We start from the raw sequence: 15399 nt of genomic DNA, 5'->3' as shown, positions 1-15399 counted from the left end.
CGTACGATATGAGAAGAATTCCCTTATACAAATAGCCCCCCTAGTAACGATAGTTTAGTTGGTACATGATGTCTTTCCCTTCTGAAAAACAAAAGTAATTTCTAAATATCGAAGACTATTTAGTACCTAAAGTAATTTTTCTTCGATATTGCAAAATGTAGAAAGAAGTATTCAAGTTTTAGTATGGGAGAAGCGTTTATAATCGCTTCTTTATTAACCTACAGTATAGAATTTGCATCTTTAAATTTGAGCTCTGATCATATAGAGAAAGGTAATATCTTTATTTGTTCGATTCATTCACTTCCCCGCCCTTCCACAAAAAACCTCTATTTAATGATCAGGGTTGTAATACTTGCGCCAGTTATGTTCCTCTTTGAACCCCAACACCTCCTTAATCTTGCGATTACTCAAGGGCGCCTCCCACTCGCCCATCTCCCGTGTAACAGGCGTATTAGGCGCATACTGCTCGAGGAATTGTTTCGTGGGGAAGGTAGCGGTAATAGTATCATTTGTCGCATTGAAAATCTGGAACCCTAGCCCATCTTTCTGCACGCACAAATGGCAAATCTGGCCAAGATCACGGGCGTCAATGTAAGCCCAGGCGTTTCGCTTGCGCGTCTCTGGGTTCTGGATGTATTTTGGAAAGTCGCGGGCGTACTCGTGGGGCTCAATGACATTGCCGATGCGTAGGGCGTAAATGTCTGCGTCGAAGCGACGGGCGAAACCGCGGGCTACGCGTTCGCCGCAGAGCTTAGAGATGGCGTAGGTATCCATTGGGTTCACATCTGCATCTTCGACTAAGGGGAAGGCAGTGTAGTCGAGGTTGCCCTGGCCGAAACAGACTTCGTAGGTTGTTTCGCTGCTGGCGATGATGATCTTGCGGACCCCGAGTTTACAGGCTGCTTCGATGACGTTGTAGGTTGAGCGGACGTTGCCGGCGTAGCACTCGTTGTCTGGCACGAGCATGTTGCGGGCGTAGGCAGCGAAGTGGATGACGGCGTCTGGGGGACCGGGGACGTGTGGTGCTTCGTAGCCGGCGAAGTTGAAGTGCGTGGTTAGGGCATTGAAGACTTGACCGCTATCTGTGAGGTCGGTTTTCAAAGTGAAGACCCCAGCATCCGGGTCAGGGAAGTCGATTAGGTCGAGATTGAGGACTGAGTAGCCTTGCTGGAGGAGGTAGGGGATTACATGGCGTCCGGCTTTTCCTGAGCCGCCTGTGAAGACGATGCGTTTCCCCGAGGAGGACATGATGGGAATATCGGGAATTGGATGGCTCAGTTTTTGTCTTGAAGGAGACTTCTAACCTGGGATACAATCTGTCAGTGGAGGCAGCTGGACAATTGCGGGGTTGCGTATCTACCTTTGTGGTTCATGGGCTTGAGGGGTGGTTTAGTTGGCTGTGTGAAAGTATCTTGAGGGTCTCAAATCGAGAGGACCACGAGAGACTAGCCTCCATCTTTATAAACGTCATGGGCGGGTGCATGTAGAATAGCCTATCCCACCGGGACATGGGCGTGCGAAGTTGCATGTGGCGAGCACGGTAAGCCATAACGGGAAATACGTTTTGGGGCATGGGGAGGGTCGCGCTAGTGCTACGTCACGACCGAATACCCCGGCCTTTGGTGGTGCAACTGCGTTTACTAGCGTCATGCCAGCGACCGATTCCTCCGCAATCCGTATTTGGCCGAACGACAGAGATATTTCTAGACGCCTACGCCTGTCCCTACATATGGTCGCATATTCCCACCCATACACATGACCAGCGGTCTGATGCGGCGCTTCTTCTCGACGTTTGCCCGCACGCAACTTGAAGCCACGACGACTGCGACTTCGCTTACGGCGCCCCGAATACTAGGGCTCAGGCAATACAAGAGGACTCTTAGCGATGTCGGCTCCAGACGGGCGTCGGTGTCGAGGCATTGGTTCACAAGCTCGTCGCCATACTCGAATTCCGAGCCCGACGAGTGTGAGAAGAAGCGCATGAGCGAGCGCGACCTGAAGCTGGGAAACAGTATGTTTGCTACACGAGTAGAGGAATGGGATGCATTGCTAACAGAGACGACAGCCATTAGGGTCCTACATGATCGCCTACCGACGCTCTTGATATCGCCACTCCCCCAGGACATCCTCTCGCCGCATATCAGCCTCCACCTATTTCCCTCGACGCACCCACATCTGCCTACTGTAAGCGGGAGGTTTTCGTACGCTGCAGCACTATGGACAGCGCCGGTTGCATGGGGTCAGGTTCCGGTATTAGGCAACGTCAAACTCAAGATATTGTCTGAGCGCATGGTGAAGAATGGGGGGTGCTCAACAGCAAGCAATGTGCGTAACGAGAAACTCATTGTCAAATGGCAGACATGCGGCAAGTCGGACAAGAAAGAGAGCGGGCAGGTCAGCGATGTTGTGGAGAAAATCACGAGCATTGTTGCTGGGTCCAAGCGGCCACAGCAGGAATTTACAGGCCTTTTCAAGTTTGAGTTTGACGAGGAAGGACGGATTCTGAACCACATCATCGAGCACACAGATGAGGGCCAGCATTGGGATCGGACTGCCAAGATGATTAGCGTCACGGATTGGCTTCTGGGACGGGCGTGGGGGATGCGAGATGAAGGTAGTCCCAGCCTGGCGTTTGCCAAATGCAGCAGGGAAAAGGACGGCCGCGGCCAGAGCGAGCGGCGATGAAACGCTGTTGTTCTGCTTCCACGTCAACGTTGGGCTGTAATTGCTGTTGTTGTTGTTGTCGTCGTCATCGTCGTCGTCGTCTTCTCCCTTTTTTTTCTCTTCACTCCACCTGTACAAGATATGTAACCACGAAGTAATGAGATGGCGTTTTTCGTATAGAGTAGCGAAGACCAATTGATACCCTAGCACAAGGACCAGGATGTTGTATGCACACCCGCTTGTTCCGATACGGATGGCAGCATGTACGTGTAAGTGGGTTCGCAGGCCAGGTAGGCGAGATGCAAGTGGCTGGTTGGAGGTGCAGCGAGCTTTTCACATCGCAGATGCAAATGTGACTGTATGTGGCCCCTCCCGTTGCTGTGCGGAGGGCGGTCATGTGCGGCGACGTGATAGGATGAAGGGGAGCTGACGGCTGCTGTGGCCGCCCAATGGTGAGTTGGCGGCCGAGGGCGCGCATCAACCACGGCACTAGGCCAGGTAGCTTCCGCCTAGCACTTCACCCTGCCAGCATACTATAGTCGCAACATTGCTGCCCTCGCATCCCACGCCTACTACGCCATTCCGGCTTTTCCTCCTCCACCTCCGCCCTGCGACATCTCTCATTGTTGCTCTGCAGCTCCCCGTGCCTAGCTGCCATTGCTACAGCCGCCGCCCCCCCCCGCCGCTTGCCAGCCCCCCGACTTTCCCACGCCCGGCCGCCTGTTGCCTGTTTCCCCGCGCCTATTCCACAACAGCGCCGGGAGCTCGCAGCCTCGTCAACCCTAGGCTTCTGCCTCTCTCCCCACCAGAGCCATTGCCTGACCGCGCACAATCATGGCGGACATGTCACAGAGCGGGGAATTGAGTATGTCGACTGTTCTCCCTGGCACATGTCTATGTATCGCGAAGCTCCTGCTAATGCGGCGCAGATCAGCCCATCCTCAACCTGACGCCAGAGGAAAAGCGCGTCTTCCAGTATCTCTTCCAGCAAGCCGACACAGAAAAGCTTGGTGTCATAACAGGCGAGATCGCCGTCAAGTTCTTCGAGCGGACCAAATTAGCACCAGCTGTCCTTGGTGAAATATGGCAGATTGCAGACACGGAAAACCGCGGTCTCTTGACCATGGCTGGCTTCTGCCAGGTCCTGCGCCTCATTGGACACTATCAGGCAGGACGAGACCCTACCCCCGAGCTTGCCTTTAGACGTACGACTCCTGCGACTCCTCTTGTGTCTCGTTGATCACACGCGCTGACTTTCCAGTAGCTGCCCCCCTGCCAAAATTTGAGGGTCTAACACCACCATCGGCTCCTCCCGCCGCCCCTGGCTTCTCCCCACAACCAACCGGCTCCATCCAGCCTCAAGTGAGTGGCAACGGCCCAATCCGCGTCCCTCCGCTAGTCCCTGCCAAAGCTGCCGAGTACGCAGGCTTGTTTGAGAAGTCTGGCGCAGTCAATGGCATCCTTTCAGGTACAACCCTGCTTCCTACCTCAACCTGACTCTTGGCTAACAACTTCCAGGCGAAAACGCAAAAGAAATCTTCGAAAAGGCGCGGTTACCAAATGAAGTTCTTGGTCGAATATGGAACCTTTCAGACACGGAGCAGCGCGGAGCCCTCAATGTTACAGAGTTTATCATCGCCATGCACCTACTCGCATCGTATCGCACAGGAAACATGAAGGCCCTCCCGAACACGCTGCCTCCGGGCTTGTATGAAGCCGCTTCTCGACGTGGAGGACTTCCGCCACCACCGGGACGTCCAGACCAGAGCATGGCTATCCCACGTCAATTCAGCGGCCAGCAATCTGCACCACGACAGCCAAGCCCGCTCGGCCGGCAACCCTTTGGAGCCGCTCCCCCGCCCGCGCCGCCTGCTGGAAATGACTGGCTAATCAGCCCGCAAGAGAAGGCGTCGTATGACAACTTGTTCAAGGGTGTAGATACCATGGGTCGCGGCTTCATTACCGGAGACCAGGCAGTGCGCTTCTTCAGTGACTCGGGTCTGCCCGAGGATGTTCTTGCAGGTATATGGGATCTTGCAGACATCAACTCTGAAGGACAGCTATCCAAGGACGAGTTCGCAGTAGCCATGTACCTCATCCGGCAGCAACGGAAGGGAGATCAACTCCCTACAACTTTGCCGCCCAATTTGATCCCACCAAGCCTACGCACCCCTGCAAACCAAGCTGCACAGATCCCCCTACCCCAAGTGGCACCCCCACCTCCACCTCCTCCTGCTCCCAAATCTGCTGCTGATGATCTCTTCGGTCTGGACGCCTTCACGGCACCGATCCCTGCTCCTCCTCAGCAGCCACAATCGACCGGTGGATCAGCCACATTTAACAAGCCTTTCGAGAGTGATCCTTTTGGTAGCAAAGCTGCTTCGCCAACTTCCCCACATCATTTCCAGCCTCAGCCGCGAAACCCAGCCTCCACTTTCAAGCCGTTCATGCCAAGCTCGTCTTTTGGTCAAACTCTAACGGCACACTCCACGGGCCAGTCTGGAATCTCTGGCGCGCCGCAACACTCAACGCCGTCCGTTATGGACGACCTGTTAGGTGGAGAGACTGATCCTGAGATCAACAGAAAGTTGACGCAGGATTCCACCGACTTGGCCAACATGTCCAACCAAATGACCACCCTACGCAACCAGATGCAAGAGGTTCAGAACAAGAAGACTGCAACTGAAAGCGATCTCAACAGTGTCAACACTCAGAAACGTGACCTTGAACTTCGTCTCTCACAGTTTAAGACGCAGTACGACCAAGAAGTCAAGGCAGTCAAAGTTCTGGAGGATCGTCTGGCCAGCTCTCGCACCGAGACGCGAAAGCTGCAGCAGGATCTTGCGATGATTGAAGCATCCTACCAGGATCTTCAAAACCAGCACCGTCAAGTCGGAGGTCAACTTGAGGCTGATCAGCGCGAGAACAACAGCTTGAAAGAGCGCATCCGTCAGCTCAACGCTGAGATTGCGCAGCTTCGCCCCCAGCTTGACAAGATGAGGAACGATGCCCGGCAACAAAAGGGCATGGTAGCGATTAACAAGAAGCAGCTGGCTACTAACGAGAGCGAGCGCGACAAGATCAAGAACGAGATGAGTGATTTGAGCAGGTCCCAGGAAGAGACCTCCCGCGGCTCGCCAATACAGTCACCCGCCGTTGTCAGCCCTGCAGCTTCCACAACAAGCCAGAGCACTAATCCGTTCTTCCGAAAGTCACCTCAGCCCGCTGAGAATACCATGTCGCCCTCTGGCTTTGTTCGTGAGGGACCTCACAAGGATTTTGATAGTGTCTTCGGTTCATTCGGTACTCCTCAGAGCAGTGCGCCTCCAGTATCGTTCCGTCCTGACAACCAGAGTCTCGGACCTGGCTTCTCTGCTCCATCTGGTCAGTCAGTACGCTCTTCTGAGGGTCCTGACGTTCCCACACCCTCCACGTCACCTCCTTTGTCTTCTTACCAGGAATCTCCCCGTGTTGCCGATCCACCAGCCCCTCCTGAGTCACGTCAGTTTGGCTCTGCATTCTTGCCATTAAGGGAAGGTGCGCCGCGGTCGGACTCCTTCAGCTCTTCTGTGCGTGCGCCTGCTTCTACCAGCAGATATGGTCACCATGCCCCTGGAAACGAGACACCTACTATCTCGCAGGCTTCACCCGCTGGTACTCCGATTGCTGAGAAGCCCACTGTTGAGCGTACCGATACCAACCGGACAGAAACCGACAACTTTAACCCAGCTCTGTTCAATCGCACTTTCTCAGCTTCTCCAGTAACCAGTGTTACCAGCGATACCCAGCGCTCAATCGCCAAGGCTGAAGATCGCAAGGACACTTTCAACTTTGGGACACAAGATCTTCCCGGAGCGTTCCCACGGGACTCTGGTACACCGCTGCAGCAGAACAAGACTGGCGAGAGCAGTATGAGTGCTCCACAGAGAACCAACAACACCGACCCCTTTGGCAGCACCTCTGGCGAACAGCCTCGGGGAGGCAAGGACGACTTTGACGCGGCTTTTGCAGGCTTTGGTCCTAGCCGTCAAACCGCCGCTACTGCCTCAAACGCAAGTGCACCAACAGGCGATTCTAACAGATTCAACAAGGAGTTTCCACCAATTGAGGATCTTGCGCATGACGACGACAGCGACAGCAACGATGGAAGAGGATTTGACGACAACTTCACATCCGCATCACCAAACCAGAAGCGTACCAGCTTTGGACCGGAGCAGCGCTCTCAGCAGCAGCAGCAACGTCCTGGCACTGCCTCAAGCGACGAGCTCTACCGAGCTCCGCCTCCGACCACTCGCCTGGACTCTAACCTTAGCGGCCTGCCCTCTCCCGGTGCGCAAAAGTCACCACCTACCTATGATTCCGCTGTGAACACGACAAGAAGTGGCTCAAACCAGTTCCCCCCTGAATTTGGTGGTCTCCTTCCTGCTCGTGAGAACCCAACGTCTGCTGGTTCTCCTGACACCGCGCAGGGTCCTGAGAGGTCATTCAACCCACCAGGTGGCCATGGAGCTGCTCTCTTTGGTGGCCCGTCCAAGTCTGCCACAACATCACCAGCTCCTCTCGATACTCCGGTTTCCACTGTTCCCTCAGACCAGTACCACTCTGCCTTGACATACGGTGCCAACGAGAACAACAAGGGCCCATCGCCATCCAACAATGTTCCTCAGCTCGGAAAATCTGCCTTCAACGATGACTTCGACGCTGGCTTTGATGATCTTGCCGATGCCAAGGAAGATGACAAGGCTGATGATGACTTTATGTTCTCCTCGCAGCATCGTGATGGGCTTGATGAGTTTAACCCTGTCTTCGACTCGCCAGCTGCCTCTAAGTCGAACACCATGGCTTCGCAGCAAACACCCACTGGAAAGCCTCGCGGAGATGACAGCTTCAGCGACTTCGAGCACCTATCTCAGACCTTTGGTGGTCAATCCCAGCAGCCTCAGCCAGGCTCCTCATCTCAGGATTGGGACGCCATTTTCTCCAACCTAGAATCTTCGCAGACTGACAAAGGTGCGCACTCGCAACAAGCGTCAACCGACTTTGGCAAGTCCGTCTTTGACACGCTTGATAAGGAGGAGGCCGCCGCCGCATCGTCATCCAAGTCTCAGCAATTGTCACCTCAGATGCCGCCACTCGGCCGTGCCATCAGCACTGGAACCGAACACGACGACCCTATTCTCAAGAAGCTGACCGGTATGGGCTACACACGCAACGACGCTCTTTCTGCGCTCGAGAAATTCGACTATGACATCAACAAGGTAAGCATTATAGCATCTCACTATACATTTAAGAAACTCAACTAACACCTTGGTAGGCTGCTGACCACTTGGCCTCTGGTGGAAACTAAGAAGTGGGAAATTGCAAGTCCATGAATGCATCATGATCATTGCAACAAACGATCTTGAATCGCTCTTTCTTGTCTTGTACGAGTACATATGTTTAGCATGGCGCCGCTCCTAGTCCTTGTACCTTTGAGCGTTTGATTCTCATTCTCTCTGTCTGTCTGTCTGTCTCTCTCTGTGTGTGTGTCTTACCAACACCATCTCCGCAGCGCACGCATGCCTTTTTTATTTCTTTTGTTCGAACATTCTCTCTTCTTGTAGTAAAGCACTCGCTTGTTGTGGGGGAAGCTACGGCATGTTAGTCTTTGGGTTCCTGTCACTTTGTGGGTGCACGCTTTTGGACGGAAAGGGAAAGGAAATGTTTGCTTTGAGAAGCACGTATTTTGCAACTTAATCTAATTTGTTTGCTTGTGCTATTGGTCCTTTTGGATACCCTCTTCTTGTTTCAAGTATACGAGTCGTGGTTTGTTACATATCAACTTGTGAATTGTACAGATATCATAGATGGAGTCGATGTAGAAAGGGTTTAAGCGTGGTATTAAATAGACCTAGAATATACAGATGCCCGATTTCATCTCATCATACATTCATATAGAACAAAACAAATCGACGCAGTTCATCATTGGTATCCCAGAAAAGATGTCCTCCCAACCATTCGGTATCAAGCATTCCCCTAAAACAATCAAACGTCATTAAACTCTCTTAACACTAAGCAGCAACAGACTCGGTTCTCACAGCAGCATCAACTTTCTCCTCATACTTGTCAAAGACGGCAGTGCCCTCGACGTGGCTATCTTCAAAGACGTCGACATGGGTGGAGGCGAACTTGCGGGCGCTGACTTTCTTCTCGAAGAGGAGATCGAGCTCGGCGAAGGAGCGGCCACGGGGCTCGGGGAGGCGGAAGTAGGTGTAGATTATGCTGAGGAAGCAGGAGCCGCCCCAGAAGAAGCCGGCGTAGTTGCCCCTGGTTTCAAACGTTAATATGAGACTTTGAAGGGAGGTTGTTTAGGGGAAAGAAGAAGAAGAAGAAGAAGAAGAAGGAACTTACCAGTTCCAAGCTCCAGGGTTGAGCATGTAGGGAGTGAGAACGGATGTTATGATACCGATTACGTTGTACAAGTTACGTCCCAAGACGACCGTCTTGATGGCTAGACGGCGGGTAGACAGTTCGGCGACGAGCGAGTAGCATACGGTTCCGACAGTGAGCTGGTAGAACATAGCCCAGACAATCATCATTGCGCCTGTTGCCATGGCGCTGGTTTTGCGCTCGGAGCTAGGTACAAGGCCGAGGAAGCCCATGACGAAGAGCATGACGCAGAGACCGCAGAGACCGCCAAGGTAGAGCGTGCGACGTCCGATTCCGACTTTCATTAGGTACCAGGCGCCGAAGACGCCTGCCATGTTGATGCCGTATTGGCCCATTGCGAAGTCGTAGGAGGTGGAAGGTGAGAGACCGGCTTGTTGCAGGAAGTAGGACGAGTATCCGGAAAAAGCATTGCCACTGAGATTCTGCATTGCCCAAGCCATGCAGACGATTTCTGTGCGGCGCAAGTCAGTACCCTTGAAGCAGTCCCAGTAGCTTGCACCTTGGGTGATTTTCTCTTCGAGCGCGGTCGTGTGGACCATCATGGCAATCGTCTCTTCGGCGTCAAAATCGGTCTCGCGGTTAAGGCTGGTGAGGTGGAGTAGCGATTTCTTTGCGTCTTCGAGTCGACCTTTGCGGACGAGCCACCAAGGGGATTCGGGGGCGAGGAAGACACCGATTAAGAGGGGAACTGGCCACATCCATTGCAGAGCGTAGGGAATGCGGTAGGACCATTCATCTGGCCGGTCGACGAGAGAGCGAATGACTCCGATACCAATGAGTTGACCCAGACCCCAGCAAAAGTTGACATATGTTGTTACTACCAACTTGTAAGTATATTGTCTTGTTATGAATATAGGGGAGTTTGGACTTACAGTATCCACGCAGGGCAACGGGACAAACCTCGCAAGCATACGTGATAGTAAGAGTCTGGAAGACACCCCACGGAATACCACAGAGAATCTCAGCAATCAGCAGATGCACAACCGTCTGAGCAGTGAAGAAGATAGTCGTAAAGCCAATGATCAAAGTCAGACATCCCATTACCGTATAGCGGTAACCAATCCACTCGCTGATCCATCCGTTCAAGAAAAGCCCAATGATCTCGCCCACAATGACTCCATTGGACAATCCAGCCTGCCATGGTGCTGGGATTTCCCACGTGCCATCCGCAAGTTGCTCGCCATACTTTTGTTTGAACTGCGGGAAACCGAAAAAGTTGTTGAGCAGACAGACATCGTAGCCTTCCATGACGATACATGTGCTGATGAGGACCGACCAGCCAATGGCTTTGGGATAGAGCTTGATGCCCTGCATGAGGGTCATCTTGCGCTCCTTGTCTGACGCCAGGCGTGCGTCATTGATGACCTTGTTGGCAGCGAGCTTGTGACTGTCTTCATAGTCGGTATCATGTTCCAGCTTGGGAGCTGCAGTAGGCTCGATATCCTTCTCGCCAGACATATCTGCGAGGGCTTGTGGTATCAATCAGGCAGTTGAACCGAGGAGAACGTGCTATTGACCTGGTTCAGGACAGCAACGAGGGTGGGGAAAAGAGAGAGGGGGGAGGATCCTGCAACGCCGCTCCACACTCTCTCACAATACTAAAACGAAAAAGAGAGAGAGAATCTGGGGAAGCTGCTGTCACCGTGACATTGGAATGGTAAGGATACGCGACGGCCTTTAAGCATAAAAATTCTGCGGGGTCTACTAGTGTATGATTTGGGCCAAGCGCAACTGCACGCGATGGTCGCCCTGGGTCTCGGTCGCGTGCAGAGAAGTGGAGCTTTCCCTTGTGCCGATTGACATGTTATATGATTGGACAGCCTGACATGTGACCAGTCTGTGCGAGGTTAGACTGACATAGGACATCATCGGCATGTCTTTTGCGCATCTGTCTTTGCTTGGCTCCAAAGCAAAAGCCGATAGAAGCGGAGAAGCACCCGCAGAGAGTCAACCGTTCAATTGGTGTCTAGCGAACGGCAAGTGTATCTGGGGTACCCGCTAAGTCTGGGGCATGTGGAGGATGGGGTAGACAAAAGATGGAAAACGCGGCGAACAAGTACGTATAGGAGTCGGAGAGAATTGCCGCCAAGAAGCACGATAGCGGGTTCAGGCGTCCAACCGCCATGCCAAGGCGTTGACCGAGGTAGAGCCTCACCAGCCTTTACGCCAACCTCCTGTGGAATCTTCTAGCCAGCCCGAGAGCGGAGGGTTCTTCGGGGCACATAGCCCAATTGTAAGTGGAGAGAGTGGAGTAAGACGACTTGGCTGACTTGTTTTCAATTGTCTTTTCGCTAGCTAAGAGCGCTTTCGTAAACACTTCACTATCAATGGTCCATTTTCACCATCGGCACTGTGGCTGCCGGTCAGCAGACGCCTGCTCTCCACATCTAAAAGGTTGTGCCATAAACAATCAAGCAGGCCTTTGGACATCGGTCCGTTCCCCAGACAGACTGACCTCCATGTCTCCATCTGTGTCTACCCTGTTCTCAGTCTGCTCGCTCTCATGTCTCCGTGGCTCTATTCTGCCTCCAAAAAACGCCAGCAACAGTAGATCATATACTGCCTTCAAGCAACCCGCCGTCACAAAAGCCACCCAAAAATGACCATTGCCAGCAAGAAGGCCCGTAAAGGTCGGACCAGCGCTCTGACTCAGTATCTTTAGAATGTTGACTACGCCCATGACGGCTGTGCGCTCTCCTGGTAGCACGACAATGGAGAGAAAGGCTGACCTTGGTGCTTGATCCATCGAGTTGAGTACAGAGCGAGAAACAAGTAAGAAGATAGTTGGAGCGAGACCAGCTGGGACCGGGAGAAGAGCTAGGAAGATAGATGACGGGAGGTGAGTGGCTACCATGGCTTGAATCAAGCCGAGGCGCTTGGCTAGACTAGAGGCGAAGACATTGCCAATAGTTGAGACGAACCTGTAAATCAGTCAATCAGACTGACAGAATATGTATGATGCTGATACTTACCAAGTTGCTGACATGACGCCCCCAAGTTTCCCTTTTGGCAAGTTGAACTTCTGGTCCATGTAGTAGTTGACCAAACTGAACGGAGCCATGCCCGAGCCCAGAGAATCAAGGAAGAACAAGCTACAAAGCTTGACTAGTACCACACGACTAGGTTTTGATATTGTGCTGATGGAGTACCAAAACCTTCTCTTCTTCTTAGGTTCCACAGAACGTTCCTCTTCTACCGGCACATTCACACTTCCAGTATCTTGACTTTCAGCCAGCAGTGGCTCTGTCTCTGCAGATCCAGAGTTGACGCTCTGCTTGTCGACTGCATTATTCTGCTCACACCGCTGGCTCATACACAGCGCCATGAGTGCTTTGACGCACCCAACACCCGTATAAATCCAGAACATGGCACGATACGCATCCAAAGCCGTCCAACCTTCCAAAGCCTGTAACCTTTCAACCGCAACACCCCCCACCGCTAACCCCGTCGACGTCCCCAGCACAGCAAGAACAACATACCAAGTATACACATCCGCCCTCTCCCTCTCATCTGCCAAATGCGCAAGCGTCGACTCCTCTACCGCTCGAAACGGCCCAATCTCGTTTCCCGTTGGGCTAATCACACCCACAATCGCCGCAAGAAGCAACGCAAAATAATGACTCGTACTCGCAAACACAGCACCTGATACCGCCATCGACACCGCACCCAGCAGAAGCGTCCTCCGCCGTCCCAGCGAATCCGCAACAAGCGTAAGCAGCAAACTAATCACCACATCGCCCAGCAGCGTCAACGTCATAAAAAGCCCAATCTGCTCGTCTGAAAACCCTTGCTCTTGGAAAAAAAGCGCGAGAATAAGCGCGATGGCGCCGTAGGCAAAGAGCCGCAGGTACCGCGCCAGAATGATGATGTAGACGTCTTTTCCCGTCTTCCGCATCGTTGCGAGTCCGAATTCTTGGGCGAGCCATTGTGTTGCGCTGGAAATGCCACGCCGGATTGACATTGCTTTGCGGCCAGAATTGATAGTTGCTGCGGAAAAGCCGTAGTACGTATTTCACGGAAAAGCGGCGAGACCAAAAGGGAAACGACTGTCAAAGTTACAGCGATAAATCGGCGTGGCCAGAAAAGTGTAGTTGCACGACACTGTAAGTTGTCAATACAGTGTCAAAAGAGAAAGGAGGAAGAGAAGGAAAGGATGGGTTTGAGTGCAAAAGTCATTGTTTAGGCGCGATGTTCAGATGTGGATGCCTGAAAGGAATACGCAATAGGGCGGGCGGGCGGGCGCCAGCTTTTGAATATTTTACCCGAAGCGGCATGGGGGCGAGCAAATGCACCGCATAGTTCATGGCACATCACCAAAACATCTCCAAGACAAACAAGTGAAAAACTGAGCCTGCGTTGATGATGCTGGACAAAAGTATTGGTACAGGGGCAATCACAGGGGTTAGAAATCACAATCACTACTTTTGCTTGTATTCAACCTAGGTTTTGTTGAGAGGTGAAAGGGCGTCCAAAGAGCGCCAGCGTCTAATTCGACACTCGATAAGAAAAGGAAAAACAGATATGCACAACTGCCACACATCCACTCTTGACAGGTCAAATATAGAAGGTGGGGGTCTCTGTGGTACCATGTGAGGAAAAAGAAATATATAGTTATCGGAATTGCTTTTTGGGGGGTCCATAGCAGGGATGCTCAACATCATGTCAGTACGTCATTACACATGTACATGCCAAGCAAATCACTTTCTGGGATAAAGTATGATTGTCCATATTAAGAACACCTAGAACGCACCGAAGGAAACAGAGGACCTAGCGGCCATCACAAATTGCAATGCAGAAACCAGCATATCCCGGAAATCCAAACGAGAGCCCCCATTCTATGCGATCCGTGTCGCCATGCTAGCACAAAGCTTGAGACGGAGAGGGAGAGACGGTGACGAAGGAGAGATCATGGCCGTCTTTGTATCAGTGCGCACTAGGGCAGTACCACTTTGCTTCTCGCAATCGCCATGTAGAGACCGGAAATCAGGCATCCACGTCGTATCTCGCTCCTCATTGAACGCTTATACGTTTCTCCGACACATTTGAACTCTTCTCTTCCTTCTCTAGCAGCAACCGCCACCGGATCCGCTTTGCACACCCTGGCCTTGCCCGATGGGGACTGTGGGCTTGGTGTTGGCGGTTGTGGTACCCATGCGCTCCTTGATCTGGCGGGCCATGGTCAGGAAAGCTTGCTCAACGTTGGTGGCGCTCTTTGCGGAGGTCTCGAGGAATGGAATGCCAAGGCTGTCTGCAAATTCCTAGTGATACTGTTAGATGCCAGAGCTACATGGAAACGACGAAATGAACATACCTTTGCTACGGTGTACTCAACAACCTTCTTGTCCGCCATATCGGACTTGTTGCCGACCAATAGCTTGTTAACACCCTCGGTAGCATATCGGTCAATCTCCTGCAGCCACTGCTTGACGTTGTTGAATGAGTCCATGTCGGTGACATCGTAGACGACGCAGATGCCGTGAGCGCCACGGTAGTAGGAGGAAGTAATGGTTCGGAAACGCTCTTGGCCGGCGGTATCCCACTAAAATCACCATCAGTACTCGCAGCCAAAAGACACTGGATCCAGCAAGAGTACGCACAATCTGCAGCTTTACAGTCTTGCCATCGAGCTCGATCGTTCGGATTTTCTAGCACATGTTAGTCCGTCGTAGGCACCAGCACCAAGTACCGAGGCAGACGCACGAAGTCGACACCGATGGTCGAAATGTAGCTCTCAGTGTATGTGTCGTCGGCAAAACGGAGCAGCAAGCAGGACTTTCCGACACCAGAGTCACCGATGAGGAGGAGCTTGAAGAGGTAGTCGTATCTATTGTGCGGAGAGAGTAGCGTCAGTAGCCAGTCTGCAGTAGGCAGGGGAACAGCAGCTCCGATGCTGTGCTGTGCTACAGGGCATGGAGGTCACTCTGTGGGCATTCAAGTCAGCATGGCTCTGTACACAGATACATCGTCATTGCTCGTCGGCCTGTGGCGGTGGGCTTCGCGCGGAGGTTACGTACCACTCAGGATTCATGTTTGCGGCGTTACAGGGGTATGGGAAAAGTAAGGACTAGAAGGTGTTGGTTGAGAAAGAAAAAAAGGCCGGCTGGAGGCTGAATCGTGGGGTATCGCGCGTCGTCGGGGGTGGACGAGGTGGAAGCGGAGGACGATGAGGTGCCCTGCGTGGATACCAGATGTGAAGGAGCTTGGCACTCAGCCCCAAATCCGTGGTCACAGGTTGCCGGATCCCGTCCGCACCAGCGAACATCACATTCACAGCAGCCTGACCACCCCCTAACCGACCCTAGCGAC

General features: G+C 52.8%; 6 protein-coding genes across 6 annotated transcripts; 2 read left to right on the top strand and 4 right to left on the bottom strand.

Annotated features, from left to right (window-relative positions):
• Window positions 1-20: 20 nt before the first annotated feature.
• Window positions 21-1515, bottom strand: COCSADRAFT_127894 (uncharacterized protein). The gene is made up of 2 exons (XM_007706867.1): window positions 1361-1515; window positions 21-1304 (listed from the first exon to the last, which is right to left on the bottom strand). The coding sequence occupies exon 2, from the start codon at window positions 1246-1248 to the stop codon at window positions 331-333; it is 918 nt and encodes a 305-aa protein (XP_007705057.1). The 5' UTR covers window positions 1249-1304; window positions 1361-1515; the 3' UTR covers window positions 21-330.
• Window positions 1516-1687: 172 nt separating this feature from the next.
• Window positions 1688-2901, top strand: COCSADRAFT_203728 (uncharacterized protein). Its single transcript, XM_007706866.1, has 2 exons — window positions 1688-2011; window positions 2066-2901. Exons 1-2 carry the CDS (start codon window positions 1756-1758, stop codon window positions 2683-2685), a joined length of 876 nt encoding a protein of 291 aa, XP_007705056.1. The 5' UTR covers window positions 1688-1755; the 3' UTR covers window positions 2686-2901.
• Window positions 2902-3393: 492 nt separating this feature from the next.
• Window positions 3394-8407, top strand: COCSADRAFT_257367 (uncharacterized protein). Its single transcript, XM_007706865.1, has 5 exons — window positions 3394-3529; window positions 3594-3869; window positions 3929-4132; window positions 4183-7922; window positions 7979-8407. The coding sequence occupies exons 1-5, from the start codon at window positions 3499-3501 to the stop codon at window positions 8009-8011; spliced, it is 4284 nt and encodes a 1427-aa protein (XP_007705055.1). The 5' UTR covers window positions 3394-3498; the 3' UTR covers window positions 8012-8407.
• On the bottom strand, window positions 8407-10677 carry COCSADRAFT_257358 (uncharacterized protein). Its single transcript, XM_007706864.1, has 3 exons — window positions 9966-10677; window positions 9055-9910; window positions 8407-8970 (listed from the first exon to the last, which is right to left on the bottom strand). The coding sequence occupies exons 1-3, from the start codon at window positions 10549-10551 to the stop codon at window positions 8715-8717; spliced, it is 1698 nt and encodes a 565-aa protein (XP_007705054.1). The 5' UTR covers window positions 10552-10677; the 3' UTR covers window positions 8407-8714.
• A 677-nt stretch (window positions 10678-11354) lies between these two features.
• On the bottom strand, window positions 11355-13325 carry COCSADRAFT_127884 (uncharacterized protein). The gene is made up of 2 exons (XM_007706863.1): window positions 12066-13325; window positions 11355-12014 (listed from the first exon to the last, which is right to left on the bottom strand). The coding sequence occupies exons 1-2, from the start codon at window positions 13052-13054 to the stop codon at window positions 11504-11506; spliced, it is 1500 nt and encodes a 499-aa protein (XP_007705053.1). The 5' UTR covers window positions 13055-13325; the 3' UTR covers window positions 11355-11503.
• A 526-nt stretch (window positions 13326-13851) lies between these two features.
• On the bottom strand, window positions 13852-15121 carry COCSADRAFT_347867 (uncharacterized protein; the record flags this gene model as incomplete). Its single annotated transcript, XM_007706862.1, has 5 exons — window positions 13852-14351; window positions 14405-14632; window positions 14691-14738; window positions 14794-14983; window positions 15108-15121. The coding sequence occupies 5 exons, from the start codon at window positions 15119-15121 to the stop codon at window positions 14157-14159; spliced, it is 675 nt and encodes a 224-aa protein (XP_007705052.1). The 3' UTR covers window positions 13852-14156.
• Window positions 15122-15399: the final 278 nt, after the last annotated feature.

The sequence above is a fragment of the Bipolaris sorokiniana genome (assembly GCF_000338995.1).
Source record: "Bipolaris sorokiniana ND90Pr unplaced genomic scaffold COCSAscaffold_17, whole genome shotgun sequence".
Lineage (NCBI taxonomy): Eukaryota > Fungi > Ascomycota > Dothideomycetes > Pleosporales > Pleosporaceae > Bipolaris > Bipolaris sorokiniana.
Note: the sequence above shows the minus strand (reverse complement) of the source record. Positions and strands in the feature narration are given on the sequence as shown.